A 25,070-nucleotide genomic window follows, 5' to 3' on the forward strand; every position below is an offset into this window, starting at 1 on the left:
AATTGTTGAACTACATCTAACCCTAATTCTAAATCTATATCTATATTTTATCCTACTTCTAGTGGCTATCCCACCAGATATGTGAAACAGAATATAGATCTAACATCTAACCTATGTCAAGATCCAGTACTAGTTTCTATCCTGATGAGTTTGTTAAAAAAAAGAAAAAAATTACCTCTTTTTCTTTGCAGGATTTAGCCGCATAAATCTCCCTCCCCTCCCTCTCCTTTCTTCTCGTCTCCTCTCCTCTCGGCTGAATGAATATCAAATGAAGTGCTGACGTCAGCAAGATCGGCCGCATCGGCTTAAATACTCAAAAGATCTTGCTCGTTCCACGAGCGAAACTTTTTAAGTGGACTCACGTGGCATCGTAGCTACGAATGTCTCACCCGTTCAACAGGTGAGAACAATGTATCGCTCGCTGAGACCTTCCTCTTCTCGAGATTGAAAAGAAAAAAGAAATCTTGGACTGTGAGAGCCCGAGCCGTGCGGTGTGGACGACCAACAACCCTAGTCTTCCGGATCCATCCATCCCATCGGTCCCTGCTGCATCTCCTCTCCCACTCCGCCGGTCAGCAGCCTTTTCCTTGATTCAGATCTCTTCAAAATTAGTTTCAACTTGCGGCCTGTTTTTTTCTTCTCATCTCTCTGCTTTTTTTCCAGAACGGGCTTACCCCTGATTTCATTACACAAATGCAACGAAATTACAACCATCCCCATCAATCAGTTCGCAATATTTACAACAAAAGTGTGCGCAAATAGCAGGATCTATGCATCTGACGCCTGAGGAGCAGCACCGAGGGCTGCCGATTCGCCAAAATAGACCGCATGTCCAAGACTAGAAACCACAATCCGAGCATAACGACTCCTAACCTATTAGACCGGTAACTACCACGCCAAGCTCAGATACAAAAACCATCTCCGGACCGAGTGCCAACAGCACTAAAAACTGCAACCGCACTCCAACGATGATTGCTTCAGCTTGGAACACCATCAGCTCCTTGGCCTTTGGCGCGCATCATCGTGCCTTCAGCTTGTTTCTTGGGATGGAAGAGGAGAGCTGCTTCTTGCAGCGTCTGAGCTCCAGCTTCCAGGGAGTCTTTGTGCTGACCGTGGAGGAGACCTGCCCAATACCGAAGAAAAGAGCAAGTAGAACACACAATCTCAGTAGGAGATCTAACCTGCTTTTTGTCAAAAACTACCCTATTTCTCATTGTCCAAATAGCCCATATAACGGCAGCTAAACCCGCCATATAGCAAGCGCCCCCAGTAGGGAGGAAATGTTGCACCCAAACAAAGTATTGTTCCATGTTTTCAGGCCTACAATCAGCACCAATAACCAGCCCAATCAGGCTCCACACATATTTAGCCATCGAGCAAGTGAAGAACAGATGTTCAATAGTCTCAGCCTCACAACAGAAAACACAATTGGTGTCTCCTTTCCAATTTCTTCTTTTAAGGGTATCTTTAGTAAGAATTGCATTTTGTTTCACCAGCCACATGAAGATTTTGATTTTTAAAGGAATTTTAGCCTTCCAGATAATCTTGTGAGGCAGGCCATCTTGGGTTCTGCACAAGTGTTCGTACATTGTCTTGACAGTAAAGTTCCCGTTCTTTCCCCATTTCCAAACCGGCTTGTCTTGCTCAGGAGACAGCACAACAGTCATAAGTACATCTCTCATCTTCCTCAGCTGGTTTTGGAGATCTTCATTCATCCATCTCTTATAAGATAGGTTCCATTGCTTGGCCGCAGCCTCAGCTACTGTCAGATTTTGGTCATTGCAAATTTCAAAGAGGTCTTTGAACTTGTCTCTGAAAGTCACTTGACCACACCAGGCATCCCTCCAAAAGTCAGTTTTTTCCCCATTTCCAATTCTCATTTTCCTGCCAGCAAGATATTGCTTTTTCACCTTTAGCAAGTCCTTCCACACAGGGGAGCAGTTAGTCCTTGACTTTAGATGGGAAACACATGTGCCTCTGACATATTTTTCTTCAACAATCTGCTGCCACATACCCTTTTCACTTTCCAATCTCCACCACCATTTGCAAAGCAAGCTTAGATTAAGCTTCCTGAGATTCTGAATACCCAGACCCCCTTTTCTTTTTGGTCTACACACCTTATCCCATTTGATTAGATGATATTTTTTTGTAGCTTTACCTCCTTGCCAAAAGAATTTTTTCCTGGTTCTATCCATTTTGTCATGGATGGTTTTGGGGAGTAGGTACATTGACATGTGGTAGATGAGCATGCTGCTCAAGCTAGAGTTTATCAGAGTGGATCTGCCACCAAGGGACAGAGAGCTGCCCTGCCAACCATCTAACCTTTTCAATAATTTTTCATCCAGAGGTAACCAATGAGCAACCAGGAGCCTATTGCTAGCAACAGGCACTCCCAAGTACTTGATTGGCCAATCTCCAGGGGCACAATTGAACATCTCAGCATAAACCTGTTTTTTCCCTTCCTCATGCCCTATCATGAGGGCTTCACTTTTTTGGAAATTTATTTTAAGGCCAGACATGGCTTCATAGTTATAAAGGAGCAGTTTCAAATTTACAGCTCTCTCTTCACAATCCTTAAGAAGCATTATAGTGTCATCTGCATATTGCAGGATAGCAACCCCATTTTCTATATACTTAGGGAAGTAGGGTGATAGTTCCATAGTTCAGTCTCCCTATATCCAAATCATGTTCATAGAAATCTTTAAATAAACTCAAAAGATCAGGGCCAATGGTCTCCCAACAGCATTGGTAGAACTCAATAGGTAAATGATCTGGCCCAGGTGCTGTGTTTTTTTTCATTGAACATACTGCACTTTTCACCTCATCTGCTGTAAAAGGCATAGTTAACTCAATGTTTTCATTGAAAGAAATTTTCTCGTCATCCCTCCAACAGCTAGCATCAAGTTGGAAAATGGGTTTCTCTCCAGGGCCAAAAAGATTTTTATAGTAATCAGTAGCATGCAGGAGTAAGTTGGCATCCCCTTCAATGATCCTATCATCCTGCTGGAGGCAGAAGATGGTGTTTTTCCTTTTTTTTGCCATTTGCTACTCTGTGAAAGAACTCAGTATTGTTGTCCCCTTTTAGGAGCCAATTGGAGGTGGCTCTCTTATTCCAATAAATCTCTTCGTCTTCTAGAATATGCATTAGTTCAAGTTGAATCTCACTTTTCCTTCTCAGTTGGACCTCATTTAGCATGTCCTCTTCCTCAAGGTTTTCAAGGATCAGGAGCTCACCACTGAGCTCCTTTTTCTTCCTTCTAGTCTCCCCCTTGATATTATCTCCCCAACCTTTTAGAAATTTTTTCACCCTTTTTTTCTTAATAGACCAGATATCCAGGTTAGACCTAGCTTTCACTGGTTTACTCCAGATCTCATCAATTTTTACTTTGAAGTCAGGATGTGAAAGCCAAGACAACTCAAAGCAAAAAGCTTTAGGGTTCCTGGTAGATTCAGCCCCAGTGTTTAAAACAAGAGGGTTATGATCAGAAGTATATCTAGGAATTTTTTCAGGGTTGTTAAGGGGAACATTTGCTCCCAATCTTTACTCATGAGTCTCCCAATCTTTGCTCTCATCTCTCTGCTGCTGCTGGCCTGCTGCTGCTGCTGCTCTAGTTTTCTTGTAAGGTTCCCGGAGATGTCGGACTCGGAGGAGCACCACTTCGAGTCCAAGGCCGACGCCGGAGCCTCCAAGACCTACCCGCAGCAGGCCGGCACCATCCGCAAGAACGGATACATCGTCATCAAGAACCGCCCGTGCAAGGTTCCGTTCATCAATCCCCTCTGTCTCACTATGTCGCTTCTTGGGACATGCAGTTCAATTGCATGACCTATGTTACTGGGGAAAAAAACTACTATCGTGTTGGTGTCTATTTTATTTTGTACTAGTATTTTGTGACCTCCGGGACTTGCGGTTAATTGTAGATTTATATATGTTCCAATTGTTAGATCCACTTAATTCACCCGTAAAATTAAGGATTTTGTTGCACTCTCTAGTATAGAGATTTGTGCTTTAGCTATGCTTAGTAAAGTTTCGATTTTGACATGATTAAGTGCATCTAACTTAAGATGCATAGGGCTATTGGACCACGTGGGGGGCTCCCCTGTTCTTGTTCTGGTTCTGGATGCCCTCCTTCAAATCTGTCTAAATGATGTTTCTAGTTAGTGATAATGGTTGAACCACTAGGAAGACCTGGGGATCAATAAGCTACCCATCTTGATATATCTCATAGTTACCTCAATGGATATGTCTCGATTAGATATTTATTTATTTATGAGACAACAAGATCTTACATGGTTCTTAGTATATAGCAGAGCGTTCAGGTCTGTTTTACAAGAATTTAATATTACTTGTACTGGTTATTATTATATTTGAACAATATGTTTAGTTCTGCAATGCTGGTTAAACTAGAACTATTTCCATGTAGTCACCGCCAGGTCCCTACTTGGCAAATGCGCTCTCTTTTGTTCCCTAAAACCCTTCCTTTTGTTTAGTTGCTCTTTGTAGAAGAGTGTATCCCGTATGTGTTATTCATGTTTTAATGCGGAATCTGGTCATGCTGGTATGATAGTTGATAGGCCATTCACCTTTCTGCTATTGATGTCTGGCTTGATTACGCAAGTGTTCCATACTGGTCTTCACTAATTCCAGCTACTCTCTTTTTTGCTTACTTGCAGTCTTGGATGATAGCTAAAATGGCTTTTTCTTACATCATTCTCCTGTGTACATCTTGTCTCTTTATTGTCACTTGTGACCCAACAATTCTTTCCATAATGCTCATGTTAATCCAACAAGTCTTGATCTGAATTTTTTTTGGTTTTTATCTTTGCTTTAGGTTGTTGAGGTCTCCACTTCTAAGACTGGGAAGCATGGTCATGCAAAGTGCCACTTTGTCGCCATAGACATTTTCAATGGAAAGAAGCTTGAGGATATTGTTCCTTCATCCCACAACTGTGACGTAAGCTGTCACGTTGCAGATTGTTGGTTCAGTTATATGTGCACTGCTCCACAGACTTTGTTTTGATTTTTTCTTTGTTGTGCAGGTTCCACACGTCAATCGTACTGATTATCAGCTGATTGACATTTCTGAAGATGGCTTTGTATGCTTGCTTCCAACTTCGCTTTCCTTTCCATTTCCTTTGTCTTTTGGCAATACTTTCCTGTTTATAAACTTAGCGAGGGAATTTTACAGGTCAGCCTTTTGACTGAGAGTGGCACCACTAAGGATGACCTGAGGCTTCCCGCTGATGAAGCTCTGCAGGCCCAGGTCAGTGCACTAGCTCAAACTTGGTTGGTGGGTCAAGCTTTCATCTCGATCGCTTCTGTTTCAACTCTCTTAGACCCTTTACTTGCTGTCCACAGATCAAGAGTGGAAATGAAGAAGGAAAGGACATGATCCTGACTGTAATGTCCGCCATGGGCGAAGAACAGATCTGCGCTGTCAAGGAGATTGGGGGCAAAGCCTAAGCCGCTTAGCTCCTGTGGTTCGCTACGATACTTGCTGTCTACCGTTGAGTGTTGAGAATTGAGATACATACATAGGCCCTTTAGCTATCCGAGGATGAAGTAATGTTGGTTTATTTTACCCTGAATTCTTGAGGTGTTTCTTAATACTTGGTTATCGGTCTCTTGTATCCTTTTGAACTGAGTGATGGTGTAACTCTGCTTTATTTGTCGCAGCGAATTGCGATATATATAGATTGGTTGGACAATTCGATTCAACTTTGTCCAGTATATGTATTGTCAGGGTTGATTGTGGTGCCAGAGGGGTTAAGGTGAAGCCTGTAGCAAATAAAGCAGGCACCTTTTTATATATATAGGAGCAGGCCATTTGTCGAAGCATTGTAGTTGGTTGCTTTCTGTTGAGTTGAATGAAAACTCACTGAAACGTCAGAAAATCCTCTTGACCTCCACCAGAAAATCGTGTGTATCCGAATGTTCTCTGTTATTGCACTGAACATCGGCTCTTGCTAAACCTCGTTTTTTATATCTTGGCGTAGAATCGAGGCAAGGCCATCCAAAATGCTGGAGAATTCTTCATTTGTTTTTTTTCAATACTCTATATGCATTACTTTTCTGCTCTGATTTGTAATTTTGTGTTCCAAACAGGAATTTAACTGGTCACAGTTCAATTATAAACTAGACACTTCTACTCTCTGTTCTTAAATTTTATGGCAGATGCTAAAAAACAGGCGCTTGTTTTTTTAAAAAATTTCAGGCACAGCCGTCTTCAACTTCTCGACACCCTCCGCCTTCTGACGTTGGCCTGCCTTCTGACATCAGCTCCACTCCTCCGCCTCCACCTATCTCCAGCAGCGCTCCCGCCTCTGGATCCGCCGCCGTACTAACCTGACTTCACCCGCCCCGGTGGCGTCCCCGTTACCTCGCCCGCCTCCTCTGCCGCGACTTGCCGCCGTCGTCCTTCCTTTAAGCCTGTCGCTCACCGAGAAACCGTCGCCGCCAACCTAAGTCCTAACCTGGCCGCCCCTAACAGTGAAATTTTATTTATGTTCCAAACCAGGAGCGACGTCATCCTCTTCCATCTGGCGCCTTCCACAAAATTCGCTTACTGCTGCTGCGTTCCGCGAAGATAAGCTACAAGCTGCCAACTGACTCATTGAGCCACTCCCACCTCGCTGCCTTGGCCTCCCATGTCCGCCGCCGCAGTGCTCCCGTCCCTCGCCCCAACCAGACACTCGGGCGGCCGACATGACGCCCTCACACCCAACCGCGCGGCGGCGCACCTCGCGCGCAGCGCCTCCGAGCTCCACGCCGCGGCTATCCGGGCCAGCGTCGATCGGGACCGAGCCGTCGACTTCCGCCTCCAGCGTGCGTACGCCGCTTCCGGCCGCCTCGACCTCGCCGTCGCCCTTCTCCGCCGGACGCCCGACCCGACCGCCGTCTTCTACTCCTCCGCCATCCACGCGCTCTCCTCCCGCGGCCTCCACCTTGCCGCCCTCGCGCTCATCTCTTACATGCTGTCCCAGGCCTCCTCCCAACCGCGCACACCTCTCCGCCTCCCTCCCCGCGTGCAGCGGCCTCGCGCTCGGCCGAGCCCTGCACGGCTACGCCTTCAAGCTGGCGCTCTCCACCGACTCCTACGTCGCCACCACACTCCTCGACATGTACGCTCGGGCAGGGGACGCCGCCGCGGCTCGCGCGCTGTTCGACGACATGCAGCTGGACCCGCACATCGTGTCCGTCACGGCCATGCTCACCTGCTACGCCAAGATGGGTGCGCTGGATGACGCACGTGAGCTGTGATCGACGGGTTGCCAGGAAGGACTTCATCTGCTGGAACGCCATGATTGACGGGTACACGCAGCACGGGAGGCCTAATGAGGTGCTCCTGTTGTTCCGGCGGATGCTGAGATCAGATGTGGAGCCGTGGAGGCCGACGAGGTGCCGGTGGTCCTGGCGCTCTCCGCACTTGCGCAGCTCGGCACGGCAGAGTCCGGGAAGTGGCTTCATTCCTACGTGAAGAATAATCCTCGAGTTCGGCTCAATGCCAGAGTTGGCACGGCGCTCATTGACGTGTACTAAAAGTGTGGGAGCTTGGAGGATGTCGTTGATGTGTTTGATGGCCTCATTGACATGGATATTGTCGTATGGAACGCCATGATCAACGGTTATGCGATGCACGGGCATAGTAGGAAGGCACTGGAGATGTTCGTGCAGTTGCAGGCGCAGGGCCTCTGGCCGACTGATATCACCTTCATTGGCTTGCTCAATGCTTGCATCATTCCGGGCTAGTTGATGAGGGACGCAGGTTCTTCCAGTCAATGAAGCAGGAGTATGGCATTGAACCCAAGATTGAGCACTACGGTTGCATGGGTGACCTTCTCGGCTGAGCGGGGCTCATAGAAGAAGCATTTGACCTTGTCCAGAGCATCAAGATCAAGCCTGACGCTGTCATGTGGGTGTCACTGCTTGCTGCATGCCGGCTTCAAAAGAACATGGCGTTAGGCCAGCGGATCGCTGACTATCTTGTTGCCAGGGGGCTCGCCAACTCCGGGATGTACATCCTCCTGTCCAACATCTACGCAGCTCGGCAGCTGCTGGGAACTGGCAAGAAGCGGGGAGGGTGCGGTCGATGATGAAGGCTAGCGGCATCCAGAAAGCCAGGGTGCAGCGCCATCGAGATCGGGCGCAAGGTGTTCGAGTTTGTTGCCGGGGACATGAGCCACCACCGCACCGATGAAATTTATGCCAAGCTAGAAGAGACGAATGGACTTGTCAAGGAGCATGGGCATGTCCCACAGACTGAGCTGGTTCTGCACGACCTGGATGAGGCGACGAAGGAGAAGGCGCTCGCTGTCCACAGCGAGAAGCTTGCTGTTGCGTTCGGACTTATAAGCACGCCGCCAGGGACGACGATCAAGATCATCAAGAACCTCCGGGCTTGCTCCGACTGCCACGTGGTGCTGAAGCTGATATCGAGGATCACCGGCAGGAAGATTGTGTTCAGGGACAGGAACAGATTCCACCATTTCGTCGACGGGTCCTGCACTTGTGGGGATTACTGGTGATGCCGTGATGGTAGCTGAAAGCTTGCTTAGGGCTACTGACATTTCCGTTGTTACTGCTTATTGCAGCAGATGTAATATAAGCTGTGAAGATTGCAGGAGATAAAGAAAAAACTGTGAGTGGAGACATGTGGTTGATGTGTCAACTACATTTAGACAGTTCACACTTGTGCTAACATTGTTATAGGATATTTGCTAGATTTAAGGTGAGGTATGGAGAGTCTCGTTTTTTAGCTCTCCTGCGGCTGTAATGTACTAGCATCCAGGTTGTCGATGTCAAGCCGATTAATATAGAACTACAATGCTACTTCATGCTGAGAAAAATGTAACGTTTTACCTCAATTAACCTTATGGAGAACTGATCTGGGGTTGAAGTCTGTTGTGCCTAGGTTTTCCCTGTAAATTGAGAATGAGAAATTCTCCCGCTTCCAAGGCTAGGTGAACTTGGAAATTCTCAGAATGTGATGTGTAGAGTGGTTCATCAGGTAGGAGACTTGCATTCAGAGATTCGTGTATATATGCTTGCCTCTTCTTGTGGAACCAAACTGAAGGATTGGAGCATTGAACATTACGCTCCCAGGCCATGCACAAACCTGATCAAATTGAACGAAAAACATCACAGGAACAGTGGTGGCCAGAGTTTCAGAGAACAACCCAGCGCGGCATCGCCATTTCTCCGTTTTACTGCTCCCTCTTCCGAACTTTCCTGAGCTCCAAATTTTGGCAGAAGCTGGCGTCTAGGGCTCTAGGCTATACCTGAAACCGAACATGCAAGTAGATTGGCAAGGAAGGAAGGAAGTACAGAGCAGAGCCTGTCCATGCTGGATGTGGTAAAGCGAAGGTAGATGCAACATGCATGGAGTGTAATTTTCAGCATGCTGGATGTGATGGCAATATGCAAGCCTTGCTTCTGCTGACTGCTGCTGCTGCTCAGAATGAGATCCATATGGCTCAGACTTGTTATGCTCGATCGCAGCATTCCATTTCGAGTTGGGTTGGTTCCTGCTTATATGCTCGCTTGCCTCGTCGATCTTCTTTTCTCTCATGGAATCCAGACTGAATTGAATATGCATGGGATGGGAGCATCGACAACGCGCTCAAAGACCACGCACCAACCTGACCAAATCCAAGGAAAAGCATCTGACGACGACCCTGCGCCATCAGCATCTCTTTTTCACCGCTCCCTCTCCGGAATTTATCTGAGCTTTAAATTTTGCAGTTTGATGCGGCATTGAACCACGTTCGTTCATGAATTTTTCCAGAATTCTTGGAAGCGATTTGGAGCGCAGGGGAAGTGATTTGTAGGTGGCCTGTATTGCAATTGGACTGACGCATTTCTTATTTAAAAGCTCCCTCTGATGAATTCATTAGATCTTGAAATCTCGCATGATGATGCTTCGTCGTAATCCATGTCTCCAACGATGTTTGTAGAATTTTCGGTAGACATTTGGATCGTCAATCTGCAACGCAAAGGAGCCAAGGGTGGTCGGTACTTCAGATAACGACCACCACCATGACCATTTGTCCTTTTCAATTCTCCCTCTGCTGAATTTATTTGAGCTTGAGATTTCGCAGCACAATGCGGCATTATATTCCCCGTCTCGTCTCTAAAAGTTTGCATAGAATTTTTAGCTGGACATCTGGATCATCGATTTTAAGGTACAATGGATCTTCTTCTTTTTTAACATCTCGCAAGCCTCACGGTTTTCCTGGCTTCATTTCTGTCTATACTGGCCTCATAAATGATGTACAGCGTAAATGCTTCACAGTTCAATATCCACAACATGCATAGCAATAGGATCCCACCGGGAGTTTCTTTGTGCAAACGTTACATGCATTATTGGTGCTTATTACAAAGACCTTGTTCTAATGAAATGAATAAGCTTATCGTTTAAGTTACAACATTACAGCAAGCTTATCGTTTAAGTTACAACATTACAGCACACTTGTATACAACTCTGAAGCACACAAATTGAAGCAAACTGCAAGACAATACAGGCAAAGCTGGGGTATGGTGAAACAAACAAGCTAACCACCGAACCAACCTATAAGATGTGCTCGAATCATTCTCAACCTATGGGTCAACAGAAGTTAGGGCTGCTACAACTGATCCTGTTGTACTGAACGCGCAGCTGACATCAGTGTAATCTTTCAAGCTCCTGCTTATTTTTATGGATGGGTACAGCCAGGGCTTGACGGCGTCAACAAATGCGTCAGGATCCGGAGTCAGAATCGCCTCCCAATCAACTTGGACATCTGGTGGAATGCTGGCAGTAACATCCATGTTTGCAGCCAGAAATAAACCGAGCAACACCACGTAACCAACAACAGCTGAGCCTCTTGAAAGAGGCATGAAATTGTACCTGCAAGATACCCCCAGATTGATTGGAATCATCACACACACACACACACACACACAAACAGAGAGAGAGAGAGAGAGAGAGAGAGAGAGAGAGAGAGAGAGAGAGAGAGAGTAGAAGCTTCAATTATTACCAGTAATATGTCATTCGCAGTATCGCGTCCTTCACAGCATCGAGCGTACCAGGGTCACGTGTGGGGTTTGTGTCATTACAATATGCTTCACAAATGGCCTGCATGTCACAGATCTCAGGCTCATCGCAGACTAGAAGTGTTATAGAAGTCTATACACACATGTGGTCTGCAGTCTTAAATTCTTTCCATTGCAACTGTTTGAGGTGCCTAGGCTTCTAAAAAGGTGTTTGAACAGGCTATCACAACAGGTCTGGAAGCAATCTGGTATTCTACAGTTGCAGAATATCATATTCTGGAGATAGTTCCCATATCAAACATTCTCCAATACCTAGTAAACTCAATATATCATAAGCAATAAAGTAAAAACAAATCTAAACTGTACCTCCCAGGCTGCAGTCATTTCTTCGTCATACTCCTCCCATCTAGATGGTGTACAAGGTGTTCGTATTGCAAAGTCAAATCCTGTCTTGCCCCTGCAATACCATTAACAAAAGTAAGCAGGATAGCTACAGAGTCAGAGTATAGCGAAAGAGCAAAGAAAAGTGTCTAAGCAACTTACATATTTTGAGTGGTAATTCTTGTCCCTTCAAGACGCCTCCTGAAAGAGCACATGATGTGTTAATATTTAAGTAGTAGTATAGTGCAATACTCTAAGTACTTTAGCTGCAGTTGATGTCGGAAAATTGATAAACCCAAAATAATACAGATATCCAGCCAAGTTAGTGATGATTACCCCTGAAGCGCCATGCTGTCACATCTTGTAGCGACCCAATAGGTCTCGCCAACTATATGGTACAAATCTGAGCATGATGATGCAACTTCTATCTGCAGGTGTAATTCTCATGAGAACATTGATAGTTTGGAAAACATAACATAACAAGTTTCACATGACCTATCAGAAGTGGGCAAATGCTATGACAAACAAAATATACTATGAGAATCAATCAACTCCTAGCCACCTTACTCAACACATCCAAAAGGAAATCAGCCCTTTAGATACAGCAAGATTAAGATACACAGATACCACACCACCCTGATTCGTCAACTCCGATTTGAAACATGCTAGAAATAAAAAAAAAAGTCAATTGGTTTCCTCGGGTAATCACTAATCTCAACATCTCAGATTACATGAAATGAAGCTCTACATGAAGGAGACATGTTGATATGATCATAAGCTCATGGCACTCAACAGACTGCTGCATAGGTTACCTTTTTCAACTTTTCAATATCCGTAAGAAAGATTGCACGGTCCTCTGCATTATTGACATACTTCAAGTCAAGCATTATGGTCTTCGCAGCTTCCAAAACTCTGCATATAAGAGGAAATAAGCTAAGACCATTAGTGACTATAAATAACCAAATAGCAACGAAAGATGATAAGCATCTTCCAACCTTTGGTAATACGGATAGTAGCGAACAACTTTTGCTTGACCAAGAAGCATTGGGGTATGAGAACCAAATCCAGAATTGAACTCTTCACTGGCATAGCAGGAAAGAAGTTAAGCAAGAAAATTGTTAAACAATTTATTCCCTGTACAAGCATTTAGTTCACCTTAGCTTATTGACCCAAACAACTGGATCACAAGGTTCAGAAATCTGTCTCCACTTAACAGCAATGTTATAGACATCCTGCCAGGACAGAGATATCCCAGAGGAGACCCTGTCTTCATTTGGACTGGACGGTGGAGATCCAGACAAAGTGCTGGTGCTACAATAACCTCCCCTGTTCTGGCTCATGTTAAGCTTATCCCTTCTAACTAACTTTGCAATGTTCTTTGGATTCCTTAGAAAGCGCCAAGCCTTGGAGACTTTCTGAGCAATCTCAATAGCGGCCAACCCGGCCATGCGGTACTACAAAAGGAAAATAAACTATTAACGAAACAGGAAATTTTTGACCAGAACGTACTGATAAAGCAAAAGTATCAAAACTATGAATATTTTAAAATGCAAAAAATGACAACTAGAAACTGAAAAAACAAGTAATCTGTGCAGAAAACAGACCATTCCACAGTTTCAAAACTGTGTAGCCCTTTGGTATAAACTCTAAAGATACGTAGCATGATGAGAAAAATGAGGCACAAACAAGGAGTAACAAAGTGCATCACTAATTCACTAGCCACCATCATACAGCTCAGAACTGCTTTATTGCTCAATTTCTGCTAGCATGTCTAGAGAGGCAGCCTGTAGCCGTAATGTAAAAGGCCACTCATCAAAACAATCATCAGAATTAAGATAATTTCATTAACCTAATAATAGATAACAAGACTCATTGGGAGATTGTGACTTATTCAAAGCTTCTCCATATAGTCTGAAAACAGAATATCTTGTAATCGTAATCCTATAAATTTGTCAAGGTACAAAATGAGCGGAAAAAAAGGCTATGCATATTCTTCCAGCAAGCTTTATTTATCCTTCAGTGATATTCTCTACAAGAGTGTTCTATGTGGTCGCCCACAAGGCCACAATGACGGAGTAGAATACACTCAACATCCTTGTCTACCTTGCATATCTAAAAAATTAAAGAAAAGAAAGAAAGCAAGCAAGGTAAGTATCTTAAAAAATACATCCTCTTTTGCATCCATCGATGCTTTACCACATCAGCTGCCGTCAACCTCTTAAACAAAGTCGCATTGAATTCATAGAATATTCTAGGTGCACATTAATTCCACACACTCAATTGTAATCTATTAACAATTCCAAGAAATACAATAATTTTTGTAGACCAAGAAATATAGGAATTGAGGTCGTAATTGTTATTATTCTCTGGAGATATTACTCTGCAATTACTGCAGAGATATTATTCTCCAATTACTGCAGACATGTACAGCTGTGATTGTGGTCCTTAAAGGATCATTGTAATCCCCTGTAATCACTCATTTATGGATATAAAGACATGGAGCCCTGCAGCCTCCAGCCATGTGCGGCATTCCCAAAATACTTTCCTCCTTCCTTTCTTACAGTAATAAACACTCTTCTATTTGGACCTGTTGTCCTGTTGAACAATGGGTAATTTGGATATGACGAAGCAATATGGAACACGTAAAGCATCAAGAGGGATACCTGACGTTGATTTGGTAAGAAGCCACGACAATTGTATTGAATCTTCTTCCCGATTGAATCTGCAGCTAGAAGAAGAGTTGTTTGATGTTTTGTGAATTTGAAGTCTTGCTTGCTAAGGCGCCCACTTCTCAAAGAGATCCGCAATGGTGGTTGGCGATAAACCTTCTCAGCCACATTTTTGGGATGAAGTCGTTTGCACCAGTATTCCTATTATCCATGTAGAAGCTCTATTAAAATTTTAAGCATCACAGAAGTAATGCAACAGACATACAAGATATTTTTAACCTTGAATAGTGGGTCAACATCATCGTCAATGTTGAACTGAGAGAACTCTAAATTAGCCTTTGAAGCGATATACAAAGCCATTTCCTTCTGCAAGAAGAAACAGATAAGAGAAACATGATTAGTAGCATAGAAATGAAAAGACGACCCTAAATGTAAAAATGTAGGAGTAAATGAAGCCTTCAAAATAGCAAACCCCAGACAGAAGTGTTGTATTTAATTGAAAAACCGCTGGAGCGAGGCAACAGCCAACAAATGTCAAAAGTGGATGATGCTTGTTGTTGCAAGAAAACAACAGGCAAGTCAACCCAGAAGAATATATAATCATCTACTCCCTCCGATCCCAAATATAAGTGCATTTAGGTTTGTCCTAAGTTAAACTTTTTTAGCTTTGACCATCAATAGCAAAAAAAACATAAAGATTGAAAACAAAGGTTAATGTTACTAGATTCATCAGAAAAAAAATTATCATAATATATAACTCTTTGTATTTGAAATAATTTATTTTTATAGATATTGTTAGTCAAGTGTCATATTGAAGACCGTGTCGATGTCCTAATGGACTTATATCTGGTATCGGAGGGAGTACATACAGAAAAGGCTGGCTCCATTAGTACAAATGTAAGATCACACTGGCTATCACAAGTGTAATGTTTTACTATGAATCTAATCCTGCAATTCTACAGGCAGTGGCGAAGCTAGAATCAAAATGACGGTGGTGCACGACTTCATAGTACATCAAGCAACAAATATAATTTCTAAGTAATATATGGTAAATACAAGTCTGAAAGTAGTTAAATTTAGCTTCAACGTGGTGCACGTGCACCAAGACACAACGTAGTGTCACCCCTGTCTACAGGCTCGCAAATTCGTGATAAGTTGTGTGTTTAGTAGCATCCTGAGGACTTAAAAAAGGAAAATAGGTGTTGTTGCTGTTTTAATAGTGGGACATTGAGACACAGCATTTATTCTTTTGTATGTTCTTAAATGGTTTGAGATTTTTTATCACAGAAATATATGGTTTTGACTTCTGAAATAAAGAACAAGCTCCATGGAAAAAGAATTGAAAAGGGAGAAACTGCGTACCTGATAGAAGGCTAAACATTGCAACACAAATTTATCCATGGAATCAAGTTCCAAATCGAGTACATCATCATAATCTTTTATCTTCAAGAAAAAAATATATATATATATATATGAGCATCATGATTTGACAAATTCAACTGAAAACGACTATGTGCTGCTGCTCAAACAGAATAGTAGCATGTTAACAGAAAAGATGTTGATGCAACAAATGATGCGTGCATAGCTTAGCGAGATCCTTATAATCTCCAATGAAGTATTAGGATATGCTAGTTCACAAAATCAGATGGCAACATACCGCTGCTTTATATTCTCCAATTGCATGATGGCACGAGGCGCGCAAGTATAAGCACTCTATGCTTGAACCCTCATATGTCAAAGCAACTGATAATTCTTTAATAGCGCTCCTGCAAACCAAAAATTAGGTGAAGGAGGATCCTAGGAAGCTACCAGTTTGAGATGAGCACTTGGATACTAGGACAAGCAAAACTGTATATATTAGCACTAAGCAAAAAAGAATCAATCTGGGAGGAACAACTCGGATGTCTATTATAAGATAATAGAGCCTTCATGTTGGAAAGCAAATTTCAAGATGCATATCGTCAACTGTACATAAATATAAAACTCAAGATAAGTGGTTTCTGTGTGACAAGATTCCACTTGTGCTCCAATGATATGGGCGCAATAGACCATGAGATCAAGTTAGGAGATAGGTTACCTTTTTAATTAGGAGATAAGTTTGGTAATTTAGGATTTGATTTGTTTAGAGACAGAATCAGCTAGGAGATAGAGTTGGATTCGGTTTAATAGTTAGTTGTATTAGGATTTGGACTCTTTAGTTGACCGGCTATATATAGTTGGCAATAGCTGTGTATTAGGACAAGCAAGAAAATAAGCAAAGTAAAGATCAGAGCCTGATAATCAGGGCAATCTAGTTATCCCAGTTACCGTCTTCAATATTTGGTATCATGGGCTTTGTTCCTGCGCCTGTCTCCCACGCCACTGCCGCTCCACCAACTCCTGTTGCACCACGCCGCCGCTGTTCCGTTTCCCCTGCAGCAACCGCGCCTTGATCCTGCTGCCCTCCACACCACCATCGATCCTGCGCCGCACACCGCTATTGCCTTGCCAAGCCGCAGCCGTCGCCGCCACAGTCATCACCGCCTACTCATCAGCCGTTGTTTTATCCCCAACAGCCGGCATGCACCCCTCATCATGGGTGATGATGCCTACACCATAGAGCTTCTCGGCAAGATGATGGACAAATTTTTAGCGAAGGTTGAAGCAATCGAGGCTCGTCAACTTAAATGGGTGAGAATTTTCAGCACCAATGCAGTGGACATGCTGCTACCACCTGCCCCAACGGTCACATGAGCACAAGTCACTTCGCTGCTATCAGTGCCAGCTGAAGCACTATCATCTGCTCTCATGGCCACACATCCAGAACCTACCATATTGCTACCAATTCATGCCGTCACATGCATGGAGGTAGAGGCAAAGCAGGAGGTAACACTGCTTCCATCTGTGGCGTCATTGATCATCAAACAACCACTAGCTACTTCTGCTACGATGTCAATTGCATTGCCGGTGGCAAATGTCTCACTCTCAATCCAGTTGTCCTTAGACCATGGCCAAGGGTTTCCCTTCATGGTCCAAATTCTCGTTATGAAGGGATTTTCGTTCCCTTTAGCGCTCCAATGGTTTCCCTTCAGAAGGGGATTCTCTCTCATTTCCCGTCGCGATTCCCCTCGAAGGGAAGTTGTTGAAGATGAGAGAAAATAAAGGGAAAGGGAACGGGGAAGGGAATCGGGAAGGGAATCGGGAAGGGAACGAAATGAAGGGAATATGGTTGGAGATGGTCTTAGTTGCTACAACAGTGCCTATGCTGAGAAACAAGGATGATATTGCCTCCATCCTTCACAATGTGGGCGTGTTCAAGAACTACAAGAAACCTTCCAAGAACATCAGACTTTCATCAGCATGGGGCTACCATGGGTTGCAGCCATGACCACCACCACAGCTCGAGGACGAGTCGCTTCATGGCAAGGAGGGAAATGATATGGGCGCAATAAAGCATGAGATCAAGTTAGGAGTTACCTTTTTAATTAGGAGATAAGTTTGGTAATTTAGGATTTGATTTGTTTAGAGATAGAATCAACTAGGAGATAGAGTTAGATTCGGTTTAATAGTTAGTTGGAGAGGATTGAGAATCTTTAGTTGGCCGGTTATTTATCATCGGCAATATTTGTGTATTAGGACAAGCAAGAAAATAATCAAAGTAAAGATCAGAGCATGATAATCGGGGCAATCTAGTTATCCTAGTTACCATCTTCAATATCCAATTATTGTTGTGCCCTGTAACCAATCCCTAAACACCGAACAGTACGGCACGAAAAAGAAAATAAAGCATTGAAATCGCATTCAAAACAGCATTCATCATAGGACATCCACTATCACATCAACAACCACAAATACTCAAAAAGAAGGGTGCCTAATTTCATTCCAAACATTACAAAATGATGACAAAAAAATGCCAATACAATTATACCCAACTAAGCAAAGGTATAACCTAAACAGGCAGCAAAAGCGTCTTACACATTCAAATGTGGGTGCATGTACTCAAAGAAGTAAAAACAACTTAAAACATTAAATCATTCAAACAGTGCCACGTGTTAGTGTCCAGAGAACGCATCTCTATGAAACATAGATTAACAAACGAGAAATTCAGAAAAAGGATACCTATGTCGACCCATTCCATGGTAGAGAATTCCACGTAGATGGTATGCTTTTGCAAACCTAGGAGTAATCAAACCAATTAAATAACCGAGAACAGATATTTTAAAGATCCAGTTAGGCAGAAAACAAAAACAATACTTTACCTCGAATCAATTTGAATAGCTTTCTCAAGGCAATTCAACAACTTCTCTGGATAAGCCAAATCAAGATAAAGCTACAACACAAGAAATGAGAGTGGCAATAAGTCAGTTCCTCCTAAAAGAGCAAATCCACTTCTAGTTTATTACTCCCTCCAGTCCAAAAGAAGTGTCGTGTTTTGGGTTGTGTGCAGTCAACTGTTTCAAACTTTAGCTACAAATTATTTTTTATGTATTGAGTTTGGATACTTGAAATGACACGGGTAGATTATTTTGAAAAATGCTTTCATAATAGTATACTTTTGTTATGTTTTATCAATATATTACAACAAAAAATAGTAGTTGTATTTTGGGGACCGTGTCGATGTCCAAAATGACACTTATTTCGGACTGGAGGGAGTAGTACAAAAGAACAAGCATACGCTTCGTAACAGTCTAATACAAGGTTATAAACCTGTGCTAAAGCCCATTTAAGGTACCTATAGACCTATGTGAACCCTCTTCTAAAAACATGAGGCCTCCTAGAATAGACTCTTGAACAACACTGTTGTTCACTAGATTTTGCCTAAGAGATCTGCTACACTCGAACAATACTTCTGTCTACAGAGCACAAAATTATTATTTAATAAGACAGAGATCAGTGGTCCGGTGGATACTCAGTAGTTCAAAAATTTAATCAGAGTAATGCACACTGTAATCTTCATGTAAGTAGAATTATTATATGCAGGTAATTTTCATATAAGTTGAATCACTGCACATAGCTGAATTTGACACTCAATGAAGCCATTAGAACTTGGAACTAATAACAGTCTTGAACAGTATAGCCCACACAGAACTATGTATTTCTATGGCATTGTTTTGTGGCTTTCATTCGCTATTACAATGAAAGGAAACATGCATACAGACTACAGACACCTAAGAAGACTAGAAGAAGAGAAGATATGGAAATGCACACAGGTCTGAGATAATGGAATGTACCTGAGCAAGGTGAGCCCAACAATCAAGGAAACTCTCGTCATACTTTATACCAATGAGATGCTCATCTTCAGCATGTTTGTACTCTCCAAGTGCAGAAAGAGTAAGACCCTATAACAATAAGAAGATATTATTCTACAAAATAGTAGCAAAGCAAAAGAATATTCAAAGAAGTCAAAGATTTGTTATCTTATTTCGCATTTAAGAGTTCATAAGCAGTAAAATTAGTTACTGGCTCAAAACTAACAAAAATTCAACAGTACATGCATTACTGCATGCTCATGAAAAAAGTTTCCTCACGGGTTTCTACCATTTGAGATTGATAACTCAAATTCTAACAGACTTTCTGACATGGAATCAGACTTCGACGAATTACAATACACACACACACACAGGGAAAACGGTTATGGTTGATATGGCCTTTGTGGAAGGACAACAGTGGATGAAAGGACGTACCAATTTGGTGCATAAGGAAACTATTCCCATCAGATTATAGTATGAAAGAATTCGAAGTTTGTGGAAAACAAACTTGGGAATGATAAAAGAAATATTTGATGGAAAAAAAATACTTACTAAATAAGTGTGTGCAGAGCTATTCTTCTTGTCACGCTTCACACATGTTGAGAGATCTTCGAGTGCAGAGTTGTAGTCCTTGAATTTGAAGTTCACAATTCCTGTTATAAGCCAGGATATGCAATCAGAATAAGGAGTAGACGGCATGCTCTAGCAGCACAGCTATGCATCTTGATTACTAAAATGGCATGAACTGAGCGTGAACACTATAGTCGTTTTGATTCCATCAGAAGATATATGAGAAGTGGCATCATGGGCGATACCAATTTAATCACAGGTACAAGACTAACCTCTTTCGTGTAAAATATCAGGAGAATTTGGTTCAAATTCCAATGCTTTAGTCAAGTCCTCAATGGCCTGAAAAGGAAAGCATTAAAATGTAATATAGCTAGATGTTTGATAATGAGTTGTTAGATGATCTGTGTTGTTTCTTTTTTTCTCACTGACTGAATACAGACTGTAATTTTGCCAACTCAATCAGCACTAGTTTTGAAATTTAGACAAATAGAGAGAGCGTGCCTCATTGAACTCTCCTAAAGCAGCGCGGGCTTGTCCCCGTCGCTTCCATGCCTCCCCAGCTGATGGGTTAGATTGTATAGCCTGCAAGCAAGGTAAGGTCATTTTACACTACAGAAACAGAAGAAGTGCTCAATATTAAAAGTTCCACCTGGGTGAAGTCAGAAATAGCAGAATCCAATTCTCTTTGAAACGCATAAGCTGTGCCCCTTCCAATCAGTGCCTCAGGATATGTTGGAGTTTCTCGCAATATCTAAAAGGTCAATGGCAAATTGTCAGCCTCCTTCTCTGATTATACATAATGAACCAACAACCATGGTAATAGACCAAAACCTGATCAAAAATGGATATTGCTTGGTCATAGCTTCCTTCGTTTACCTGAAAAGATATAAATCCGTCGTAATGGGCAAGACATTAATATAGCATCTCTTTCTATAAACTTTCAGCACCTTATAGAATATGTCGTCAATATAAAATCATTTTCAATGCATAACAGTGGCTAATTGGTTCTTGGTTGTTCTGTTTCCTACAGTCAGAAACTAAAATTCAAAAGACAGCCTTAGCAAGCTTTTAGCCGTTAGATGAGAGTATTACCTACAACAATATTTGAAGCAAAAATCCTTCAGAAATAATGAGATGGCATCATACTGAACAAATGGAACATACCTGTGCAATGCCTCTGGAAAGCCGGAAATCCAAGCTTATTGATTTTGATGACTTTGATATTTTTGTAGCAAATAGTGTTTGATCTAGTGCTATGGTTTCACTTTCACCAGAACTTCTTCTCTCCGCCCCACCTTCAGCTCGGCCATTTATATCTTTTGTAGCTTTTCCTTTGTTTTTCTTATATAGCTTTGGAGCTTTCTTGGGAGCTTGAGCCCCTGTGGTGTCTTTGACTGGACTGCTCAAACCTTTATTATTGTCCACCTTATTATTATTATTATTCATCAGCTTTGTATCACCATTTGAACAAACTTTGGAATTACCAATGGCCTCTTCACAGACAACAGTTTTCGTATCAGCCGTTGTAGCTGCAGTGAACGACGTGTCAACAACACGATCTTCTGAGATAACAACTTTGGTATCACACGGCGATGCATCCATGACATGGTCTGAAGACTCAGTTGACTCAAAAATTTTAACAGAAGAAACTAATTCTTCCAACTCAAGCAACTGTTTCAGGTCCATCGTGTCACGGACAGCAATTTCATATCCTTGCTTCCAAACAACCAAAGCATCCTCTTTTTTCCCTAATGCAGACAGTGCCTTGCCTAATAACAAAATACAACAAAAGTATAAAGCTTACAGGTGACATTTGCTTCAAAATAATTTCAACAATGAAGGAATAGATCGCTATCTAGGGATGTCTTGTTGCAAATGGGAGAAGTCTATAATTCAGGCTGTGTCGTGGATCATTAGAGTACCTTGGAGGCTAAAGAAGCAACCTTGAGTACTCTCTTGAGCACTCTATAGTTGGGACGACAAATAGATGTTTGATCTGAGAGCTAATATTAGCGCAGGAGTCTTATCTGGTCTTTGTACTTGAATATGCTATAAATTTGCGTTGCAAAAGAAGTGTTTAGAAAAGAAAATCCAGGATGACAGTGTCTTTGCATCAAGTTGGAAGGCAATTTAGACATTGTTATCCAGGACAAATATCGAGTTGCAAAGAGGAACTAATATTTTCCAATGGAGACCACTTTGTTCCTTCTCTGAATGGGGAAGGCTTGCGTTCAATTTGTGAGTTCGAGGTTGAAACATCTTATTTTCAACTAATATGCTAATGGGGAATAATTTGTCAAAAAAAGTACTCATGGGGTATCTTATCTATGTGCTAATTGGAAACAGTAATTCCTACCGTTAAGGGCACTGATATACGTATGGCCTTTTTCTCACAACTCAAGTACAACTCAGGATCGCGTGCTTGAACTAACTTGGGATGGTGGCTCATAAATGAATCTGATGGTTTAAATACACAATTGTAACGGAGTTGTAGGCAAATGGTTGTACACGAAGCATTTCCCATTAAAGCCACACTACTCAGCAGTCATGAGCTTACACAATACACAACTACCCTTGTAGTACATCTAGTAGACTAGCACACCCCCAAACATGGACTGAGCGACGCAGGCATAATTCCAAAGTCCCAGGCCGAACTAAGCCAAACTGCAGAAGGAACAAGCTGAAAGGTCAGCCAAACCTTTGAGGACGTATGCCTGGAGCAGTGCGGGGTCGAGCTGCAGCGCGCGGTCGCAGTCCTTGACGACGTGCTTGTGGAGCTCGAGCTTGGAGTAGCAGAAGGCCCTGTTGCTGCGCGCGAATTCGGGAGGCAGGGAGTCAGAACGGCAGAGAAGATGAGAGATCCCGGGGGGCGGATCGGGGATTATACCAGAGGTCGTGGATGGAGGAGGGGGATCGCGCGAGGATGGCGTCGAGGAGGCGGATGGCCTTGGACCAGTTGCGGCCGCTGCTGAGTCTCGCTAGCTCCGCGCGGTCGGAGCCCATGGCGGCGGCGGCGATCGGGCCGCCGGAGCGGTGAGGGAAGGAACGCAACGAGAGGTGGAGGGGGGAGGTTGGATTCAGGGCCGCTTGACTTGTTTTACGCGTTGGGGCCTCGCTTTCTCAGTTTTTCTGTGGCTGCCATTTGTGTGTGGTGCTTTTTGCATATTAGTCCTTAGCAGCTATGCCGATCGATAATTAACCCAGCCCGAGGTTATGTTTGTTTGGCTGAGGTTTTTCTAAAAACTGTTTTTAAAAACTGTCGTTGAAAAGTTGTTAATAAAAAAGCTATGCTGATGCTCACGATTTCGATAGTCATACCGGTGATTTTTAATAGATTTTTGATGCGGATGAAATATATATTGTTTTTAAGTATATTTTAGTAACATTTTGATTACATTGATTTTAAATTCGAACATATGAAAAAGGATAGCCGCCGACAACAAATATCATATTGACTAACATGAGCATTTCAAAAACAAATATGATAAAATATATACTACTTATGTTTACAAGGATATCATATATGGCAACCGACATAAAGAGATGGAATAACACATGACCTAACATAACAAGTATTAAAAAAATAGTTTTGCTCTCAGTGCGGGTTACCGAATTAACGGTCATCCAACGCTTACTAAGCTTTACTAATTAGTGTGACAGATCTCACCACAAGAGGTAGACTAAGCTACCCAAGCCACTGTTAAACCTATCATCCAAATAACTTACCACCGAAGCCAACAAAGCAGACCAAATGTGCTGAACAGAGTGGTAAACTAAAGCAAAAGCTCACAAAGATAGATAGTAACAGAAACTGGCGACTACAGCCTAGCTCAAGGCACCAATGTCACACTAATAACACTTAGCCCGCTATCATCACATAGCATCAGACCCACCTCAACTAGCATGCAAATTTTATCAATACTGATAGTGATCAGGCAATAGCACGCTAGACAGAAAACAAGAGCAGGGGCTGGAACGGGCTTACAGTCCAATGAAGGAACCGAAGGCAAGGCACGCAGCAGCAGCGCTGTCCCAGAAAACAGAGACACCCCCTCTATACCTAGGTCAACAGGGTGTATGTTCATCAGATACAATGTCGTTGTATCAGCTGCAAGGCACATTGCAGCTAGTACCCGAAGAACAAAAATCACCACAACAAAGAGAGGTCCAGCTCCGGGCTAGGGAGGAGTTGTCGATCACAAGCTCGAGTCAACCAACGTTAGAGCGTGGTCACCATCAGCAGAGCACGCACACAAGGCGAGCCCAACAGGAAGGTCGCGCACACGGCTCAGTCACCGCGTGCACGGCAAGATCTCCACCTGCAGAAACGCGTACGAAGGCGTGACACAGATCACCACCACAACAACGCCATGGCCAAGGCATGCGCACACGCGTGACCCCGAGACCAAGCTTCCCTGCGCACAGAGCACCCAGTCGCACCGCACCTAAGCCCGCACAGACCAGCAGGTGCAAGAAGACAGGACGCACAACCAGGGGAGGTGCACCAGCGCATCGCGAGCACTGTCACGTCCCAATTCCTTAATCATGGCATTAAGCATTAACACTTCATTAGCATCATAATCATCATGTTTAGTTGTTAAGAATATTAGATTTTTGCTTGTTATTCAATTGGTGTCTTGATATTGTTAAGCGTTTTGAAAATAACCGACGTTAAAATTTTTCCTTTAGTTTTAAAAAGTCTCGCATAGGCATCGCGGGTGAAACCTTTTAAAATGGACTCATCTTGCTTTGTAATTGTGACACAAAAATTCTTAGAATTTTTGGAGCACAAGAGCATCTATTTTGGGCTAATAAAATAGGGGAGAGAAGAAATAGATTTTAGCAGCACTTTCCTTATCTCTCTAACACGTGAGACCCACTTGACGGGCCCCATGCTTCACCTCTCTCTCTTGGGCAGCAGCCGCCCCACCCCTCCACCTCTTTCTCACACTCTCACACTCCGTATCACCCTCTCCAACCGGCCAGCAAAGTAGCAGAGCTGCTGCTCCCTTTCCCTCTCTCAAACTTTCTCACTTTCTCCTCAAATCTTCCTCTCAAGAACTTGGATTCAAGGTATGCATGTCACACCCCTGTGTTCCCCTCCTCCTTAGCTTCCAATCCATCCAATTTTGTCTCACATGCATGAAGATTTGATGGAGTTGTAATCAAATTAGTCACCACCCTTCTTCT

General features: G+C 43.0%; 2 protein-coding genes and 1 pseudogene across 6 annotated transcripts; 2 read left to right on the forward strand and 1 right to left on the reverse strand.

Moving 5' to 3' along the window:
- The first annotated feature begins 438 nt into the window (after nt 1–438).
- Nucleotides 439–5,719, forward strand: LOC133893029 (eukaryotic translation initiation factor 5A-like). Of its 4 annotated transcripts, none has more exons than XM_062334005.1 (6): nt 439–571; nt 3,613–3,760; nt 4,833–4,955; nt 5,041–5,097; nt 5,190–5,264; nt 5,360–5,719. In XM_062334005.1, the coding sequence occupies exons 2-6, from the start codon at nt 3,635–3,637 to the stop codon at nt 5,462–5,464; spliced, it is 486 nt and encodes a 161-aa protein (XP_062189989.1). In that variant the 5' UTR covers nt 439–571; nt 3,613–3,634; the 3' UTR covers nt 5,465–5,719. The 4 variants fall into 4 exon arrangements, with proteins under 4 accessions (XP_062189989.1, XP_062189988.1, XP_062189987.1 ...); XM_062334004.1 differs by having other exon boundaries at nt 446–651; nt 3,592–3,760; XM_062334003.1 differs by having other exon boundaries at nt 446–648; nt 3,592–3,760.
- A 687-nt stretch (nt 5,720–6,406) lies between these two features.
- LOC133892900 (pentatricopeptide repeat-containing protein ELI1, chloroplastic-like) lies at nt 6,407–8,841 on the forward strand (annotated as a pseudogene).
- A 1,494-nt stretch (nt 8,842–10,335) lies between these two features.
- Nucleotides 10,336–23,009, reverse strand: LOC133893593 (suppressor of RPS4-RLD 1-like). 2 transcript variants are annotated; one of them, XM_062334652.1, is made up of 23 exons: nt 22,768–23,006; nt 22,579–22,688; nt 21,045–21,649; nt 20,712–20,756; nt 20,530–20,631; nt 20,382–20,462; nt 20,153–20,219; nt 19,863–19,963; nt 19,293–19,400; nt 18,321–18,391; nt 18,181–18,237; nt 15,740–15,848; nt 15,445–15,525; nt 14,362–14,448; nt 14,077–14,283; nt 12,569–12,867; nt 12,409–12,495; nt 12,226–12,325; nt 11,750–11,841; nt 11,576–11,614; nt 11,399–11,489; nt 11,017–11,114; nt 10,336–10,886 (listed from the first exon to the last, which is right to left on the reverse strand). In XM_062334652.1, the coding sequence occupies exons 1-23, from the start codon at nt 22,881–22,883 to the stop codon at nt 10,598–10,600; spliced, it is 3,042 nt and encodes a 1,013-aa protein (XP_062190636.1). In that variant the 5' UTR covers nt 22,884–23,006; the 3' UTR covers nt 10,336–10,597. The 2 variants fall into 2 exon arrangements, with proteins under 2 accessions (XP_062190636.1, XP_062190637.1); XM_062334653.1 differs by lacking the exons at nt 10,336–10,886; nt 11,017–11,114 and adding an exon at nt 11,121–11,308 and having other exon boundaries at nt 22,768–23,009.
- Between the last annotated feature and the right edge of the window lie 2,061 nt (nt 23,010–25,070).

The sequence above is a fragment of the Phragmites australis genome, chromosome 15 (genome assembly GCF_958298935.1).
Source record: "Phragmites australis chromosome 15, lpPhrAust1.1, whole genome shotgun sequence".
Classification (NCBI taxonomy): domain Eukaryota; kingdom Viridiplantae; phylum Streptophyta; class Magnoliopsida; order Poales; family Poaceae; genus Phragmites; species Phragmites australis.

Bases quoted from the DNA above. Each gene is read 5' to 3' on its own strand.
- LOC133893593 (XM_062334652.1), bottom strand. From the start codon at position 22,883: ATGGGCTCCGACCGCGCGGAGCTAGCGAGACTCAGCAGCGGCCGCAAC. The intron at 20,463-20,529 runs GTGGAACTTTTA...CCTTGCTTGCAG, and splicing joins CTATTTCTGACTTCACCCAG to GCTATACAATCTAACCCATC. The intron at 10,887-11,016 runs GTAATAATTGAA...GGTATCTTGCAG, and splicing joins CTGCGAATGACATATTACTG to GTACAATTTCATGCCTCTTT.
- LOC133893029 (XM_062334005.1), top strand. From the start codon at position 3,635: ATGTCGGACTCGGAGGAGCACCACTTCGAGTCCAAGGCCGACGCCGGA. The intron at 4,956-5,040 runs GTAAGCTGTCAC...TTTGTTGTGCAG, and splicing joins CTTCATCCCACAACTGTGAC to GTTCCACACGTCAATCGTAC. The intron at 5,098-5,189 runs GTATGCTTGCTT...GGAATTTTACAG, and splicing joins ACATTTCTGAAGATGGCTTT to GTCAGCCTTTTGACTGAGAG.